This window comes from Eufriesea mexicana, unplaced genomic scaffold (genome assembly GCF_001483705.2).
Source record: "Eufriesea mexicana isolate 0111107269 unplaced genomic scaffold, ASM148370v2 scaffold953, whole genome shotgun sequence".
Lineage (NCBI taxonomy): Eukaryota > Metazoa > Arthropoda > Insecta > Hymenoptera > Apidae > Eufriesea > Eufriesea mexicana.
In genome coordinates, this window is record NW_016909094.1 from 238,927 (window position 1) to 260,142 (window position 21,216).

General features: G+C 28.9%; 1 protein-coding gene across 1 annotated transcript in view; it reads right to left on the bottom strand.

Moving 5' to 3' along the window:
* wun (wunen) overlaps positions 1 to 21,216 on the bottom strand; it is a 207,394-nt gene that overhangs the window by 34,341 nt on the left and 151,837 nt on the right. Inside the window, exons 5-6 of the mRNA XM_017899586.1 lie at positions 14,713 to 14,770; positions 6,655 to 6,831 (exon numbers count right to left, since the gene is read on the bottom strand). Coding sequence (XP_017755075.1) covers positions 6,655 to 6,831; positions 14,713 to 14,770 — 235 coding nt within the window. The remainder of the gene's footprint in view (positions 1 to 6,654; positions 6,832 to 14,712; positions 14,771 to 21,216) is intronic.

Sequence of the window (21,216 nt, forward strand, 5' to 3'; positions counted from 1 at the left end):
ACAATAGGTCGTAGTGTTTTTACATTTTTCGTAATTGTATGTCAATATGTTTATGAGTGGTAAAACTTTACCAAGTCTGCTACTCTGTTCTATCGTTTGGTTATTTGCAAAATGCAAGTTTGCTGATGGTAATTCAAAACGATTACAGGAAATGGAAAATTGTAAATAGGGTCCATTGACCAACATCTAACGAGCGGTGTCTGTACTAGGCCTATCCAAATCATCGGTCCGATAACGTTCTAGCGCTCAGACAGTAGGATTTGGGCCCCGCGAGAAACTCAACCGAATCGCGTTGGGCGACGAACGTGTTAACGTGTTAAATTAGAGTGCGCTTTTGTGTGTTTTCGTTTCGTTATCTTGGTGTTCTTTTCCTAAGTTAAATTAGATTTATGAGTTTTGTGTTTGCGTTAATCTGTTCTCGTTGTTCTGTCAGTTCTTGGTATCTCAAAACCAGTTTTCGCCATTCTACATTATTCATGTCTCTTACTAAATAATCACACTGGTTATGGAATCACAAGAGTCTGTGTAAACATGGACTAGCAAATTTATTTTTACTCGAATTTTATCAGATGGCAATAAAAAATTATCGTTATTCAGACATTACGAAGAGAGGTAAGTAATCGTAAGCACATATGAAATAATGGCAAGTAAACGAGACGAAAGGTAAATTATCAATTTTTATATTAGATACCTTATTTGCGAATATTTTGGACTTTTATCAGTCCTAAATCTATCAGGTTTGTATTGTCGAGTTTTAAAAATGTTCACGTGACTCGAAATATATTAATCTTTAAATAATCAAGCTAATCAGTGAGAGTGTCTCACATATAAATGTGATAAATCACGTATACATATAAAATTCATATTTTCTTGAATTATTTAATTTTCATCAGACGTGCTACCGAGTTCGCGCTTTTGCAATGTATCTTTCATTAAATAAATATTTTAACTGTAATTAAATAAATTAAATATATCTTTCATTTAATAAATGTTTTAACTTTAACGATGTAATAATTTAAAAATAAAATAATAATTTGACTTTAGCTTTTGCAATGTATCTTTCATTCAATAAATATTTTAACTTTAACGATGTAATAATTTAAAAATAAAATAATAATTTGACTTTAACTTTTGCAATGTACCTTTCACTAAATAAATATTTTAACCGTAATTAAATAAATTAAATATATCTTTCATTAAATAAATATTTTAACTTTAACGATGTAATAATTTAAAATCAAAATAATAATTTAACTTTAACTTTTTTAATGTATCTTTCATTAAATAAATATTTTAACTTTAACTGGAAGTTTATATAGGGTGTCCCAATTAAGTTGACATCGTGAATAATTTTATAAACAATTCATGTAAAGAAAATAAGTTATAAAATACTATTATAGATTTAGATTCAGTATTTGCCAGTATTATAGTATTTTTACTCGAAATTCAAATGGCACGATTGGTTTTATATTACATTGGTGCCTTTAAGGTTACTTCATAGTTAATTTTTTTGTTTTTCTTTAAGTAAATTTTTTTAGATTAATTTTTTAATTATTTAGATATATTTTTTAGTTCTGAATTTTATTTTGTGTAAAACAACATGAAATTTTTGGTCTAAAAAATTGTTTGCATGTCTAGTATTTCTTAAAATATTCTGTGAAACATGTTTTCAAAAACATACTAAATTCAGATTTTTTTTTATCAATGCTTCATAAGAATCTTGGCTGTATCTATTTAAATGGCACACTCTGTACAGGTTTTGTAAAATTACAGTGGACAAAAAGCTTCAGATGATATTTAATTAACTACAATAGAGTTTATCAAGTAGGTCAGCATAATGATTCTTATTAACCATTTTTATGATTTAAATTAAGGAATCTGTGGATAAGGTCTTTATGGATAAATGAATTAATATGGCCGAAGGTAAGGGCCATTAAAGATAATTACATGATTGTTCTCGATTATTTGGAACGAAGAAAAATGAGAATATTATTATTAAAGGGTCGTTCAGAAAAATGATTAATAAAATATTAAGTATCTCGAATAACAGTATTGAAATTTAATAATCGATATTAACGATAAATTTTCGTAATAATTATGGGGTAAAATATGAAATTGAATTTTATCGGTAGAATTTGGAAAATGAAAATAATTAAAAATGTGAAATAAAATAGAATTTGAGAAATAAAATATGGAAAATAAAAATAGTAAAAAATGAGAAATCGTTTTAAATTAAAAAAAAAAATTAAAAAAAATAAAAGCGTGGAAGTAATAGAAAAGTAAAATAAAATAAAATAAAATATAATTGGTGATTAGTTTTTAATCCTTTTTGGAAATAAAAATTGATATTTGATGAAAAAAGTTTATAATTGAAGAAAAAAAGACTTTAAATATCTTAAACTCAAATTATTCGGATCTATAAATATAAAAATTTAAAAAGAAAAATACAATTCTTAATTTTTAGAAAAAAAGATATTAAGCTTTGATTAACTTTTCTTCCTTTATTATGAGAAATAAGTAAATGAAATATAAGCAATGAAATATGAACAATGATTATTATGTTCAATGATCATTAAATTCCATTAGTTTTGAATTGTTTGTTACTTCCTACTATCTTTTACCAATATTAAAGCAATTTACAAAGATTTCTTTACGAATTGTTCACTATTGTTGAATATTCAAAAGTAATGACAATAAATGAAAAAAATAATGCTTATTAAACTCAAAGATATATTAACAACATCTTACTTCACTGCTGAGACTGTATTTACAAAATCGTATTTGCGAAATATATCAACGTGTATAAAACTGAGTTGTTTGGCAAGAAAATATACATAATATATTTAAAGCAGAAAATATTGGCCAAACCTGATATGTTAATTATTTAATTATGAGAATACAGTGATTGAATAATGAAAACAGAATGATTAACCGGTTAGATTAGAGTGACTGTCTAAATCAATTTTAATAACAATATTCATACTCTGAATAGTAATTTTAATAATGATTCTAGTAATACTTTTAATAATAATTCTAATGACGATTTTGATAACAGCTTCAATAACAACCCTAACAACAATTTTAATAATATTTCTATCAACAATTTTAATAATTTTAATAATATTTTGATAATAATTTTGATAATAATCTTAATAATAATTTTAATAGCAATTCTATCAATAATTAAAATAATAATAATTCTATTAAAAATTCTAATAATTTTAATAATAATCGAGGGTCGGACTAATACAGTCCAGTCTCTTATAACGCGATTAATTTCTATCGCGGTATATGGAAACCGTGTTATAAGAAAATCAGAATTAACTGGAATAAGGAAATGCGTTCCATGGAAACCGCGTTATGATAAACATAGAAATAAGAAAAATCAGATCAATTTATACCGCGTTATATGGAAACCACTGCTGCGTTATATAGGTACCATAAGTAACTCAGAAATAATACAAATTGAACAAATTAGTACCGCGTTATATGGAATCTCAGAAGTAAATAAATTGTACATAAATCAGACCTATATAAAAATTGCATTCTCAAAATATCAAGTTGCGATCGATACGATTAATAAATCAAATTTTATAATACAAATGGCAACGAATATGTACATTTTTACATATTTGAATTTAGGTTTATCGAATACGATACATAGTTCGTATAGTAAAATTATAAACTAAAAAAATTGTTTCCAACAAAAAAACTTAATTTGATAGACATTAGTGACGCATCCTAATTTAAAATAGGATTCCAACGTGTTAAAATTAAACGGTTTATTACTTTGTTTTATATAATTATCTTTTGGGTGCCTATCAAAACCCTTATTAAAATCTTTTCTATCGTAAGTTCTCTTATCCATCAATGTTATTCCATATTTCTTCTTATTTATATTTATTTCTGAAACAAATGTTTTATTCTCAAACACTCTCATGAGACCGTTTCAGTCCGACCAGAATTCAGACATTCTTATCATGTGGTTCATACATCGAGAATACCACAATTAGATTGTTTTATTATTCATCATCACTGTCAAATATTTGCAGTCTAACCCTTTTTTTCTAATTGGCCGAAAATCCTCCTCGCTTTGCAAATTTTCTTCTTGGTTTTCAAATGCAGTTTTATTTTGTAGTTCTTCCGAACCCTCTTTATATGGAGCCAAGCAATTTTAAAATTCTCTTTTAAATTTTTATTTCGAGTTAAGCGACGTTCTAATTGTTTAGTCAAATCCAGCCCTCTTTTTACATCATAACTGAAGTTTGAAACGAATTCGTTATCCGTGTTTTCTTCCACTAATGCATTTGAGGTAGACTCATCAATTAATTCCTTATAAATGTCAACTTCATACAAAAGTTGAACACATCGAATAAGTGCTGCCATAGATAAATTTTTCAAGCCATTTTAGTTGTTGGAATGTTGTTCCAGGAGACCGCGTTATAGGAGAGTGTTGCAATTTTCGCTCCGCGTTATATGGAAATAGCGATATAAATGCACCGTGTTATAGAAGGCTTGACTGTTGAAAAATTTTACGGATACCTTACGCCTATGTTAACGTGTAACGTTACCGAACCTGAAGGTAGTGATTTTAGTATTGTCATAGAAGAGTGGTGACTACGAGAGGGCATGTTAGACAGAGCGAGTGAAATACTCCCCTTGCCCCTGTACCGAAACAGCGGACTTCTTGTCTGCAACGCACAGTACGTAGTATTGATACGTAGTGCGATAAGATAAGCAATGTAATGTTTTATCGCCTAAATGTCTCTTTCATGCTCGTGCCTGGAATATCTCGGCACGCGACTGCGGTGGTAGCAATGGCTTTGTGGGAATATCCAGGGATTCGACTTGAAAGTGTTAATATGTATCGTAGAATCAAATGGATTCAACTGTTAGAGATTGTAATAATCGCGATATCTCTTATGTATTATAAATTCGAAATTTCATTATAAATCGTGGGTTTTTCTCGCTCTGACTACCGTTAAGTAAATATGTCACAAGAGAGGAAGTGTATTTTAATCACCTTATACAGGGTGTCCCAGCAACTATAGTACAATTGGGAAGGAAGTGATTCTATATGAAAAGACACATTAAAAATGAGGAATAAAATTTTTTCATTTAAAGCTGCCTTGCCGAGAAAATCGACTTTGAATGTACACCGAGTACGCTAGTATACTGATACACCATGCATCTTAACTATAGCTAAGTACTCACATAGGTGAAACCTAACCTTCCTTATTCTATAAATTATTTCCTTTACAAAATATAGTAACTTGTATCCAGTTACTTCAATAACTAATTAATCATAAAACAGAAAAAGAAATTTCAAGAAAATTTCAACAAATATTTCTAAGCTGTCACTATGTAAAACACACACACAACCCACTCCAGAAGAAGAGTCAAAAATGTCTTCCTTGTTTCATAAATTACTCCCTTAACAAAATATAACATCCCATATTCTACTATTTCAATAACAAACCATAAAACAAGAAAGAAAATAAATTACACCATTAATAAAATATAACATCCCATATCCTATTATTTCAATAACAGACCATAAAACAGGAAACAAAATAAATTACACCAGTAACAAAATATAACATCCCATATTCTACTATTTCAATAACAGACCATAAAACAGGAAAGAAAATAAATTATACCAGTAACAAAATATAACATCCCATACTCTACTGTTTCAATAACAGACCATAAAACAGGAAAGAAAATAAATTACTTTTTAAATAAAATATAACATCCCATATTCTACTATTTCAATAACAAACCATAAAACAGGAAAGAAAATAAATTACATTCTTAACAAAATATAACATCCCACATTCTACTATTTCAATAAACCGTAAAACAGGAAAGAAAATAAATTATTTTTTTAACAAAATATACCAATCCTTATTCTACTACTTCAACAACAAACCATAAAACAGGAAAGAAAATAAATTACTTTCTTAACAAAATATAACAATCCTTATTCTACTACTTCAACAACAAACCATAAAGCAGAAAAGAAAATAAATTACACCATTAACGAAATATAACATCCCATATTCTACTATTTAATAACAGACCATAAAGCAGTAAAGAAAATTCCAACAAAAATGTCTATTCTATTGCTATAAGTTCACAATCAGCCCAAAGAGGAAGCCTAATTTATTTAATTTCCCATAATTAATATCCACCGTTTATAATATCAACCAATCAACGATCATTCTGCCAAACCATAACTCTCGCAAACAAACGTCGCCCATTTCATAACTGCATTTGAATTCCCATCGATCCATCACCTAACCTAATCAACCCACCACTAGATGCTCGTCACGAATCACGGAACAATCCCATGATACATACCAATCGCTGCTACACAATCGGTACACTTGATCGCGAAATTAACGACGACTAATAACTCCTAGCGCCAATTTCAGTTCCAATTTCAGCGCAGTTATTCGGCTGAGCCCAACTGGCAGCCGCCATTTTGTATCGAGCGCGTACTCTGTAGCCAGGTATCTCCGATTAGCTTGCACGAAGGCGGCCAGCAGAGGTCGTAAAAGTCGCAGTGCTCGGTGCATCGCATATTTCATATTCATGATCGCGTGTAATTTATGGTCGCACAATAGGATAGTTAAGGAGAGTAACGCTCACCACGACCAGCGCTATGATGGTACCAAGGGTCGCTCCGGCTAGAACATCGCTCCAATGGTGCTTGTAATCAGAGACTCGTGACAATGCGGTGAACCAGGCCATAATCAGGCACGCTAGTTGCAGGAGGTGTTTCAGCAGCTTGTTATCCTGCCATGTCATCCTTAATTGCAAGTACAACTGTAAGAGAAAGAGAGAGAGAGAAATTGAGAAACCGAGAGGTGTCGAAAGAGCAGATATGGTAATGCCAATTTGTTTTCAAGTAGGGTTACGAGCAATGGCAGTGGAGGGGAGAAAGTGTGTGTATAATAGGCGAGTATGATGTAAGAGAGTAATAAAAAGGAAGTGGTGGGTTGGCGATTGTGAAATGCTTCTTTCAAGTTTGAAACTGGTGGATGGAGCGAGATTAATAATAATTTATAATTAATGGTAATTCGGGAGTCAATTTTAAAACGGAGTAGGCGTCCGTGGGTTTAACTATTGCAGCGACTACTTCTGCATCACCGTGATTCATAACGTGAGGGATAAAAAGGCGAATGGAAATCAACTTTCTTCAAGTTTGAAACTGCTGGATGACATGTTTGGTAGCGAGATTAATAGTAATTTATAATTAATAATAATTCGGGAACAAATTTTAAAATGAGGTAGGCATCCGTGGATTTAACTACTGCAGCGACTACTTCTGCATCACCGTGATTCATAGCAAACGGGATAAAAATGCGAATGGAAATTAATTTTCTTCGAAGATTGAAACTGTTTGATGGAGGGAGATTAATAATAATTTTTAACTTATAATAATTCGGGAGTAAATTTTAGAATGGAGTAGGTGATTGTGGGTTTAACTACTGCAGCGACTACTTCTGCATCACCGTGATTCATAGCAAAAGGGATAAAAATGTGAACGGAAATCAACTTTCTTCAAGTTTGAGACTGCTGGATGGCAAGTTCGGTAGTGAAATTAATAATAATTTATAATCAATAATAATTCGGAAGTAAATTTTAGAATGGAGTAGGTGTTGCGGGTTTAACTACTGCAGCGACTACTTCTGCATCACCGTGATTCATATCAAAATCGATAAAAATGTGAATAGAAATCAACTTTGTTCAAGTTAGAAATTATTATAGTTTAACAATGATGTTAACCCTTTACACCACGATGTAATTATAAGAAATATTACATTGGAGAAGAATTTCATTTTAGGTAACCGCGATATATTTATTTCGTTAAGAATAAAATAATAAAAGTTTGTAAAATTCGTGTGAACTTTATTTATTTTAAACGTGTTAAGTACAGTTTGACTGAAGTAATACATGTCGAAAGTAATACATATATCTTTGTATGGTTGACAGGAGAAACTCATGACAAGCTAGACTCGTTATAGTCGTAATGCAAGGGGTTAATAGCAGATCATAGTAAATTTAAGTGATTTCATTCTCTCAAAATTTTAAATTGACCATTTAAATTTAGCAATTGCGATAGTAATCATGTTTACTGTAACAAATATAATTTTATTGTAACTGGCTATATTTCTAAGCTGCCTACAGTGACCTACAGTCAGATAAATAAAGTTTGAAGATTTATTAAGTCATACGAAATTCAAAGTTCTTTAACAAGTTGAAATTAATAGATGAATAATTTAGCAATAATATTAATATTAAGATGAAAGAAATATGAGTTGAACTGGTTGTCCTTGTGCTGTTTGTTATAATGATACCTCGTAGCGAAAAAATTAAAAATTAAAAATTTATTAAGCTTATATATGTGGAATGTCATTTTTATTTTTTATTTTTTTTAATTTAAAATTAGCAAGGGAATAATTAAGTAATGAAATTAATAATAAATTAGGAGGTATATATGATGAAGTAACTGTCCCTGTGTTATCAATTATAGTGACCTTTCATAGTGAAAGGATTAAGGACTAAGGATTAATATGCCAATCGGTCATTCCAGTATGAAATATCGCCTGTTCAAAATTTTAAATTGCCAGACGAATAATTTATCGATATTACTAATAATAAATTGATAAAAATAAAAGATGGATCAGCTGTTTTTGTATTACTTATTATAATGGTCGATTGCATACAAAGATAAATTCATAGTGGAAGAATTAAATAAATAAATATCAATCGTTTATTATTTTTTTAAATTTAATATTCACAGATGTATCCATGTTTCGAGATATTAGAAGTTTTGAATTTTGATAAATTAAGAAATTGTTTAGAGCACTACCATAAATTAATAATCCTAACTTTTCGTTACTTTGCAAAAATAATTTTAAATTATTGTAAAATAAATATATTAATTATATATGTTCATAATATTTACAATTAATACAAAATAATCGAAAAATTAATTTTTTTTTAAATACTTGACTCGCAATTAGGTCAGTTTCATAATTGTCAGCATAAGCATAAAATTTTAGATTCTACTAAATATTTGAAGATTATAAATTAAATTAGATTTGCAAATTAGATTAGATCAATTAGATTAGATTACAAATTAGAGAAAATTAGAATTAAAATAAAATTTGGAAAAAGCATATTTAATTTTTGATTATAGAAAACACGAAACCATTTCATGAACAATAATATTAACTAATATCACTATAATTCACAGCCTATCATATACAATGGTGGGCAAAAGAATTTTTGAAGTTAAAATTTATACATATCAGTATCTGTAACTTTTATACTAATTACAGCAAAATAATAAAAATAATTATATTTATGTAAAATTTATCGCTGTCATAAAATATAATTCTTTCTTCTAAAATTATGGTGTTCCTACCGCCTAATTTAAATTTTCTTTTGTTCGTCACTATGTGTTCATCTCCAGAAAGCTAATATCAAATTATTATATAGTATCAAATTATGCTTTCCTCGAAATCATTCAACTTTTATTCAAAACGTGTATAAATATGGTTAATAATTTCTGAAAACCTTGGTATAAATAAGACACCTTATATAAACAGCTCAATAAATCCAATTAATCATTTCAATTTGTTATCAATAATAAAGGATAGTGAATTGATGCAATTACTAATTTATTTGAAGTCTATTAAATCATGCGATAAGTTATAAATATATGTAACTTTATTTAATTATTATTAATCCTCGTGAGTGGTCGATGCAATCTTAAATAACATTAGTATCGTTTTTAATTATTAATCATGTCAATAACGAAATAAATATTATATTATTAATTATAAAATATCATTTTTCAAAAATTCGAAATTAAAAAATGGAGATCGAGTTTCAAATTTTGTTCGTTATTCGACTATTACGAAATGCAATAATACTGAAATTACAAATATATAGCGTGTCTAATATATAACATACATTTACAGGGTGAAAGAAGAAAAGGTTTATAATTTTTGGGGTAAATAACAAATATTCACAAAATTATATGAGGCAGTCATAGGCCAAAATGATTAACTCCACTTTTTAAGGGGATATTGTTATAATCCGGTTTAAAAAAAATTATAATTTTTTTTACATTTTCTCAAAGTGTATGCTTTCAAAAATGTCCGTATAAAAGAATTTGTTCGAATCCGTAAAATTAGCAAAGTTACAGATGTTTAAATCTATTGTACAACAGGTAACAAAAACTTCAAACACGTTTTCCTCGAAACCGTATTTTTAGAACTGACTAAAGGGATATCTCGCGTTTTAGTTGACCGATTGACTTGAAATTTGAAGGAGATCTTCACTGAATGTCCCTTTATCACGTGAACTAAGGATTTCAAAATTTGATGTTTCTTTCTATTTTTGTTTACCACCCAAAGGACGAAAAGCACAAGGAAAATCGTTATTTAAACTTCAAAATTGGCGGTACAATCGAGGAGGGGTGATTCTACGTGCAAAAACAAATCGAAAATAAAGAATAAAATTTTTTCATTCGAAGCTTAGTTATCGAGAAAATCGATTTTAAATATTCACCGAGTGAATACTTAGCTATAGTTTAGATGAATGGACTATAAGTATACCAGCGTACTCGGTGTATATCCAAAGTCGATTTTCTCGATCACGAAGTTTCGAATCAAAAAATTTTATTCTTTATTTTCAATTTATTTTTTCACCTAGAATCACCTCTTCTCTGGTTGTACCACCGATGTTGATGTATCAATGGTCCATACGTCTAATTGTAAGCCATAGCAAAGTGCACGTGTACTCGGTGAATTTTCAACGTTAATTTTCTCGATAAGGAAACTTCGAACCAAAATATTTTATTCTTCCTTTTTCGATTCGTTTCTGCCTATAGAATCAGCATTTTTCAGTTGTACTACCGTTGCTGGAACGCCTTGTTAATAAACATGGATCGGAAATTTAATATTACGTATCCAAAAATATAACATCACACTCTTTGAAATGCGAATAAAAATGCGAAAACGACATTGTTTATTTGGCTACCTGACATTTATAATTTTTCGTTTCTGGTTAAGCAAGCGACTTGTTTGCCTCGCGAGCAATGGACTTGATGTATTTTTAGAAGGGTAATGTAATTCGTTGACAAAAATGAATGGAATACGTGGAATTGACAGAAATATATGGAAATGAAGAGAGAACGCGTGGAAAATCTTTTGTAACCGAGAAAAGGGGAAATGAGAAATTCCCCAGTCGTTTCCATACGGTACAAGTCACTCGTGTAACGGAAAAAGGAATTATTTACGACAGAGAGTAAAGATAACAGTTATGTCAGAAATTTATCGAGATAAAATTACCGATAAAAAATTTATTTTTATTCGCATAAAGGGTGATCGTTATTAAATTTTAAAGAAACCATAAAAAAGGCAAGGATTAAGAAAAGTTCATTTTTATGCGTTCTGGTTACCAATTCATCAGATTCTGGGTCCTAGGTAATCAGTATAAAATTCTGGTGATCGATAGTGATTACTCGCAACTGCCATAATATTCGATAATGGTTATTCATAATTAAAAGTTATTCCTGTTAATTATGATTGTTAGTTTTAACTAACCAATATTCTCGTCATCGATAATGATTATTCATAGTCGTAAATAATTTTTATTTATATTGGTCGTTTGTAACCAGATACAATCTTCGTTATTTATAATATTTTTTGGTAACATAAGTATAGTGATTCGTGTTTATCTGATTTTTTAACTGTATGTGTTATTTCGATTTGGTGACAATATCCGTTGATCTAGAAATCGTAAACTCATTTTCTTCATCCTGTATAATAATAATTGAAGTGCTATAATCGGAATAAGTAATAATTTAATTTGATATTTTATTTATTTTAAATTTAATTTTAATTTAATTTTAATATAATTTAATTTTTAAACGAAAGTAGAAATTAATTTTGTCAAAAATCAGGCAACTGAACTGTTTTTAATCACAGTAAAAATAATAAAATATAAAATGTAATAACAATAAAAAGAAACAAATTTGTAATACACTTATGTTGAATATCAATATAATATCCTACAAAAATATTATTGCAATTTCGCTATTTGTCGTTATAAATCATTGAAATATTTGCCTAACCTTTTTATCACTTTAAATTCGAAAAATGTTCTATCATTATTGTCAGAGATATGAGTTTAGCATTTGCAGGAATTCAAGCATCGAGAATTCAAGATTGATGATGTTTAATTGGAGAATAAATCAAAGGAAAATGCCATCGATAATAGAGTACTAAGATAGACTGGAAATAATCTATACAAAATCGCAATTAATGATAAATTGTAATATTTGAATCAAACGATATTTTAATATTTTAACAATGGAACGATAAATCGTGAAATTTAGATTTTCAAATCAAATAATTAAAAATAAAATAAAATAATAATTTATTATTATAAATCGTTAGTAAATAAACGATTTAATAAATGTTAATGAAGATGATTTAACAAGAAATAATACAAAATTTATTTAAACATCCTTTACCAATAATACTACTTGTGATAGCTACAATAATTAAAATCAAAGAAATATTTATCAAGAAAATCTATTATTGTACTATTTGTGACAATTTCAAGAATAAAACTTTATTATATTTTTATATTATTGCTACATTTAGAGAGGTTTTAAATAATAGTTCCAAATTTAAAAGTAAAATGATATATTTAAAAAACAGAAATAATTAGATTATTTATTAATTAATTATTATTGTAAAATCCATCTACCTTATATCAAAAAAGAGAAATTCGAGTCTATTTAAAAAAATGAAGATAACTTTGTCTCTTGAATTACGTATTACGTTAGTTTTAACATGATTACTATCAATTATCAATGGTTAACAATGAATCAACATTTTACATAAATTTTCTTGGTCAAACTATCATAAATAATTTAAAAATAATAATAAGTACGCGATAAGTACTTTTTACATATTCTTAATCTTTAAATTTAAGAAAAATAAAAATTTACACTTAAATTAAGGTAAAATGAAAAATAAAGAAAAGATATTACACAACTAGGTATTTTATTAGACATTACGCTTTACGTAATTCTTTATACCATGTAGGATGTAGGAAAATGAATATCTGAGAGGCGATCATGTGTAAAGGCATAACAAAGTATTTACATACTCTAGCCATTTGAATTCTTTTTAAATTCCGCATATTGAATATCGAGAATGTCTTGGACATTAAGTCAGCATTTTATGTTGACATCGACGTTTAACAAATTCTTCTATAACAAGGTGAAAGCATATCACGTGATGAAATATTTAAAACTTATTATTTGCAAATAAAATGCAAAATTGTATTTATTCCCATAAACATTGAATTCATCTTATTGACTAATTTTTTAATTTATTTAATAAAAAAGGACGTCGGCATAAAATTTTGTTTTCAAAAATACCGAATTCGAATGTTCATTTATATTAATTTTAACAATTTAACAGTTTAAAAAAAGACGTGTAAAAAGTTGTAAAATAATTGATTTTCAACAAAATACAAAACTTCTACTAAACTAAAGGGAAGTGGAGAAAAATCAAATAATTTAAACTATAGAAAACTTAAATAACTTAACTATAGAAGAATTAAATAATTTAAACTATAGAGAATTTAAATAACTTAACTATAGAAGGATTAAATAATTTTAACTATAGAAAGCTTAAATAACTTAATTATAAAAAAATTAAATAATTCAAACTATAGAAAACTGAAATAATTTATGTAAAGAAGAATTAAATATTAAAATATGGATGATAATATTACAGTTGATTTTTGAATGTTTGACTATTTCTTAGATTGAAGACAAAAATAATTATCTTATGTATCAAGAAAATTGTGTAAAATTGGATAAAACATTAAAAAAACCATATGTAAAAATAAATTATGCAAAAGGACTCCTTGGTGTATATTTTTATTTTATTTGACATTGCTATTTCTGCTTACGTTTTAAAAACTAATATTTAGTCTAAAATAACTCAACCATTTTTAATAATAAATATCCTCATTTCCTCATTTTCCCTGAACTTACTCAGACATAAAATAATAATTAATAATAATTTATAATTAATAATAATAAAAATAATAATTTCGTATTCAATTTGCAAAGATGAACATTCGTATTCGACATAATTACAGGAATTACTAGATATCGTAATTGCAAAAGGCGCAACGAATTCGTCCCTTCCTACTTGTAATTGCATCGAACGTAATTACTATACCACGTACCATACTCCATTCAAATACTTCGACTACCGGAAATGAACACTACATTTACTTGCAAACAGTAAAAACCGAAAATAAAACTAAGAATAAAGAAATAAAAAATAATAAAAAATACTGTACTACAGTAGTTACAATAATTTCCAAAAAGAAAAAATAAGGTAAGAATAAAAAGAAAAAAAAAATTAAAAGAATCTTTTCCTCACGGTTTCCACATTTACTTTCGAAAAGCGGGAAGAAAAAAGAAGGAAACTAAGGATAAAAATAAAAAGCATCTATTCCCTACAATCGACTGTTACACGGACATTCCTCCGTTTGAATATCCCGCCGTAGGAGAAAGAAGAATCGATTACGGAATCGGGTGAGTGTAACATAACCATAAATTCGAAGGAAAGAGGGGAGCGAAAAAGAGGAACTTACCGTAAGGTAGATCATCGTGTAGGCCGAGAACGACGAATGTCCCGAGGGAAAGGATAATCTGAAACGATCGACGTTATAAATTACACCGTGTCAAATAAATCTCATTCGTCGTTCGTAACGAATATTTTTCGTTTCCTACGTTTTTTCTTTCCCCTCCCATTCCCCTGTATTTTCGTCATTTTCTTTGTATTCGACTCACTGGACCCGTCATATACCCACTACACGGTACACGCGTCTCGTAATGGGACGCTATTAATTTTATCACGATTAATTCCAGGGCGTGTTCCGTGGCGATTACAATCGACGAGCGCGTACCCTAAAGCGCGGATCGTAAAGATTCGGCTAAGATCGTCCGACTCGAGCCCGAAGTCTGAGGAGGAGGGGTGGGGAGCGGGCAGCGGAGTGGGGACGAAGAAGGAAGAGAAAAAAGGCAAGGGTCGAGGGAGCTCAGGCTTCTATCTGTAAGAGTAATTGGCCATCAAAAAACTGCACCTTTAATCGGACATTATCTACCCTTTCCTTGTATTTATCTTTCCCACTTTTATTTTCTTCTTTTCCCACACTCGCCGTGGCAATATTTGCCGAGCAGAGTTATTTTAGTCGTTTTGATGCGCGCTTGTTCCTTCTTTTGTTTTGGGGTGATTGTTTGAGTAACGAACTGCTCAAGGAGGTTAGTGTTGCTTTTGACCTTGGCGTGTTCTTTTTGTTGTTTAATTAAGATGTATCGAGGAATTCGACTCCCGTTACGGGAATTATTTACTTTTTGATAATTGCAGGATTTATAAGGCTCTTTGAAAGACTGCGAGATATCGGCAGAATTGGTAGGTATCCGAGGTGAGCTGTTTATTGCTTTATATGCGTATGTGGAGCATTAATCGCTTCGCGGAATGTAATTCTTTTGGATTTTATACGATTTAAATAAATATTCAGGAGTAAAAATTTTGGCTTCTCTGATAATTTTTGAATTCGGTACAAATTTTTAGTCCTCTAGTTTTTTAATCGTTTAATAATTAAGGAAGTTTAGGTTATCTCTATCTTTAGGCCACTAGATCCCAAAGTCATTACTTTTGAATAGAATAAAAAATAAAACTTATTTAGTGGCTTTTGAATTATATTATATATTATATAGTATTTCTTAATAACTTTCAAATGGAATTAAATTTTACATTGCTTAGTGATTTTTAACCAGAATATTAATTTTTTGGAATATAACAGTTATTAGAAATACTTTAGTAATTTTTTATTTTCTATAAATTTTTGTACAAAATTTTGAATAAAATAAAAATTCTAGGTTTAAATAAGGTTTAATAAAATAAAAATTCTAGGTAGCTTCTTAATAAAATAGAAATTGAATAAAATTATCTAGTAACTTTTGAATCAGATAAAAATTCTAAACTGCTTAATAATTTAAAAAATTTTTTTAAAAACAGAAAAAGATTTCAATAACGTTTACACTGAATGAAAATCTTTAATTATTTAATAATCTTTGATAAAATAAAAGTTGCAAATTGCATAATAATCTTTGAATGAAATAATTGTACATTATGCAAAATAGATAAATATTATCACTGAATTGTTTTGCAATACAATCAAGGGAAGATATATGTAATTTTCTCCAACAAAACAATTCTTATTTAATAATCAACAATACGCAGTGATATTTGCTTAAAGCATTAAATTCTTAACAAAATAAAAAGTATAAATATAGATCCTAATCAAACGTTTTTATCGAAGTTAAACGAAAAATGAAACAAATAAAATTTTTCAATATCGTCGAAAACTTCTTAATTTTTAATTTTTAATTTTAATCTAAACACTTATACTGGAAATGCAATTTTAATCAATGATTTGTCATTATTTATATTTTATTTTCATAAACGATCAATAATAAAATTGAATTGTTTCCAATTTTTATAAATCTTTATTTTCATTTTATCGTTGTATTATTTTTGTTAATCAAATTGATTAATAACGAATGAGCATTAAGTACATTTAATCAATAATTTTAACTCGTTAAGTAGTTTTTAAGAAACACGATGAAATTATAAATAATAAATTTATCAATGAAATTAAATGCACTATCTGATATGCAATAAAAATATTTAAAATAAACTACTTTTAGTCATCACCTATAATTCAGATAATAAATACCTATGCACAAAATTACTCTGATATAGTCGTCTGAAGATTTACGAAAGATAACATTCTGAATTTTAACATATACATACATATTTGTACTCTTACATAAACGTTACATCGTTTTATTTTCTTCGGATAAACATGCTTTTTATCATTCAAGGTCATGAACATCAACTTATCACACACACTTCCGCTCATGAGCCTTAGGACATCCATGAAAAAGTGAGAAAACTTACAGGAAGTCGTAAAAATTAAGAGTTATTATCTCGTTTGGAATTTTTAAAAATTCATTTCACCAACTTCCTATAATCCCACTCTATATTATAATATTCTGCTAGAATATCAGATTGTTTCGTAATATATTCCTCTTAATGAATAAGATTCTTCAATTTTATAATTTTATTCGAATTTTTTCGATTAAAATTTTTGTAACGAGTTTTTAAGCATATTTTAAATTTCGTAGCTTTGTATTATAATAAGTAAATACTTATTTCTTATTTCCTATTTATACAATATTCAACCAATTAAGTATAATTTGTTTCATCGTATTATTATGAAAAACAGAAAATTAATATATTTCTCGAAATCGTATTATGAGAAATATTTTATCGCAAACAGTTGGTCCATGTCGATTGCATCCTCTTTTCAGCACATACAACAAATTTTCTTCCATTCACTGTTCCCCAGAATGCTAATACTCGTGAATATAAATAACCGTATAATTTAATTATTTTAAAACAAAAATTATCTCAACGTCAACTATGATATTACTATTTTTCCATAAACATTATTATTACTATTATTTTTCTATTTCCATAAACACTTATCCCCGATAGAACATCCAGATAGAAGGAAGAAAAATAACGCAAAAAATAAAATGCAGAAAAAAGATAAAATTGCGAAAATAAAGATTTTTTACTTATAAAAATATTGCAATTTCCTTCTCCACCTATCCTTCGTTTCAAAATCAATGAAAACGCGCCTTAAACGGTATACATATAACTATAATACAGCACATAATTTAGACTTCAAGTTGAACGAAGCCTGACCCAGCGAGCAGTCTTCAGAACAGGCCTAACTTGAACAAAGGAGGCAGTTCGAAGCGCAATAAGACTACGGTTTCTAAAAAACCACTATCCTAACCGACACCGAATTAAGCGGTTCGTAGAAGGCACAATGAGAGGAGCTAAGTCAGGAGCGCCACACTCGGGAGGATCGGGAAACGCTGGCTCATGAGACCCCGCTGGTTGCACGAGTCGGAGGGTGGGACGTATGAATGAATTCTCTGTCAGCTTTTATCGTCGATTCCTCAAATCTTTCTATACATAAAACTGTCCCAGCTCGCGCTAGGGCGCATGACCCACGATACGCTCGGGTGCTGCTACACTGTCTCTCAAAAGTTAGGGGTCACCTGCTCTGATGTCTAGAGGACATCACGCTGCAGTGTTGCATTTAGAACCGACTTGTTTCAGCCCTTCATAGGCTGAAGCTTAACCCTTTGCACTCGGCAATTTTTTACATTTTTCGTTACAAAGAATAGCAATTCGAAGACTTTTTGCCATAAAGTGGAGGATATTTTTAAAACGGTACATAAGAAATCTTATACAAATTTCCTTAGAAATGTTTTATAGAATTATTTTACTTCGACATTTCAGGCATCGCTGTATCGTTTTAAATTTGATGTATTAATTAACGTCAATCTTTGTAATTTGATTAATTGGCGACTGAGGGTCACCTGTCGAGTGCAAAGTGTTAATATTAGTTTCACTTTGTGAAATTTCCAAAATTTTAAGTCCAAGGTACTTCATTGGTGTCCAATCTTTCATGTTTCAAATAAATTTCTGATTTTCGGTTTTACGGAGTTAAAACTTGTCTGAGACCTTCATAGGTTGAAGCTTAACCCTTTGCACTCGGCGATTTCTTCGTTACAAAGAATAGCAATTCGAACTCGAAGACTTTTTGCCATAAATTAATTAAAGTCAATCTTTGTAATCTTTGTAAATAGCGGCTGAAGGTCACCTATCTAGTGCAAAGCGTTAATATTAGCTCCACTTTTCGAAGTTTCCAAAATTTTAAGTCCAACGTACTTCAGTGGTGTCCAACCTTTCATGTTTGAAATAAATTTCTGATTTTCAGTTTTGTGGAGTTAATCAATTTAACAAAGCGACTCATTTAACACGTTAAACGCCCGGCCTATTTTGCTTGCTATTCCGTTTAGGCCCACTTGACGGCCCCAGAAGATCAGCTGGGCGCAAACGGAAAGTCTAACGCCGGTTTGTAGAAAATTAACGTACTAATCACTCGGCTAGAAGATCTGATGAATTGTTTGGATATTACACGTCTGAAAGCTAATTATAATAAAGAAATTGTAGGTATAGGTTATGAAGGATCGAAGTCATTATCTTTAACTCCAAGACATCTACTGAAAAATTTGTTTATCCTCTTCCATTTTGACGCGACCTCTATAAATCGAAATAAAGGTGACTTTTGATAGTCGTGGATATTATACTTAAATGAACATATCAAATATTTATTGAACAATAGTATAGCAGAGGGTAAAAATGATCGATGAAATATATCTAATTGTGTTTACCTGTCTTACTCACGATACTCGTACACACGTTTACTCTCTATGGATTCTGAATTGCAACTGACCTATCCAACTACTCTCAATTTCATTATTCATATCTGTTCATTAAACCTGTAATATTTTTTTAAAGCAATATAAAGAAATTTCACAACTAATAAATGTATAAGTCCAAGTTGCTTCAATTAATAAATAATAAAATTTCTTTTTAATATGGATATATAAATTCGTAATCAATGTAAATTAGTTAGTTAGTAACTAATTTTTTAAATACCTTATGTTTTTATATTACTATATTGTTCTCTAGTATATTCTGCAGTGCAAACTCTATAACATAATAGTTGTCAGATTAAATCATAGTCGATATTGAAGTAGAGAAAATAAATTTAAAAGATCATTCGAGATTGATAGAGAACCAATTTTGAAGAAAAAGTTTAGAAAAATAGTGTGAAAATTATATCGAAGAGGTTACGTCGAAAAGGTTATGTTGAAGAGGTTATGTCAAGAAGGTTACGACGAAGAGAAGTAGAGAAAATAAATTTAAAAGATCATTCGAGATTGATAGAGAACCATTTTTGAAGAAAAAGTTTAGAAAAATAGTGTGAAAATTATATCGAAGAGGTTACGTCGAAGAGGTTATGTCAAGAAGGTTACGACGAAGAGAAGTAGAGAAAATAAATTTAAAACATCATTTGAGATTGATAGAGAACCATTTTTGAAGAAAAAGTTTACAAAAATAGCGTGAAAATTATATCGAAGAGGTTATGTCAGAAGGTTACGACGAAGAGAAGTAGAGAAAATAAATTTAAAACATCATTTGAGATTAATAAAGGACCATTTTTGAAGAAAAAGTTTACAAAAATAGTGTGAAAATTACGTGGAAGAGGTTATGCTGAAAAGGTTACTTCGAAGAGACCATATCGAAAAGGTTATGTCAAAAAGGTTACGACGAAGTGGCTATGTCAAGATGTTGGTACTGCTATACCAGCATTGGCACCACTACGGTAGGGTTTGATTTAAAATATCACGTAATCATTAAATACTGATTTGTTACTTCCCTATATTATTCATATCAGATATAAAAGTATACAACAATCGTTGTCGTTGATAACGTATCAGAGGAAAATTCAATTACCTCTGAGTACCAATCGACTTTAAACCTTATGCACGTACATACAACGTTTTAGCTCTCCTATCTCTGTGTTAGTGTTATTTTAAAAGTTTATATAATTACTCAAGTTTATTTACTTATCTATATCGTTTATAACGAAGTATAAACTCGCATGATGATTGATGTCGCTAATCGTACGTAAGAGAAAAATTCAATCACTTCTGCTTGCGAGATAATTAATCCTGGATTTATTGATAATTTGAAGTATAACTATAGGTTGAATTCTTTAGAACGAAAATTATAAAATATAAAGCTTGTACAACCTTTCGTCAATATTTTTCAGGTTATACGGTATTACAACGTTTATGCAAATTAATGGATCTCAAGCTATAATACATGAACGTTGGATATTTTTCAAACTGAGTTAAATTTTTAAATTATATATAATGGGCTATGTTCTGACAAATAAATTATATATATAAATTAATTATGTTTCTCAATTAATTATATAATTAAGTATATTTATCAATTAATTATAAATTAATTATATTTCTATAATTAGTATATAATTAAATATGTACAATAATTATGTACATAATGGGTTATTTATAGACTAGTGATTTGATTATAAATTAGGTGTGTAATGTACAAGAAAAAATAGTTGAGA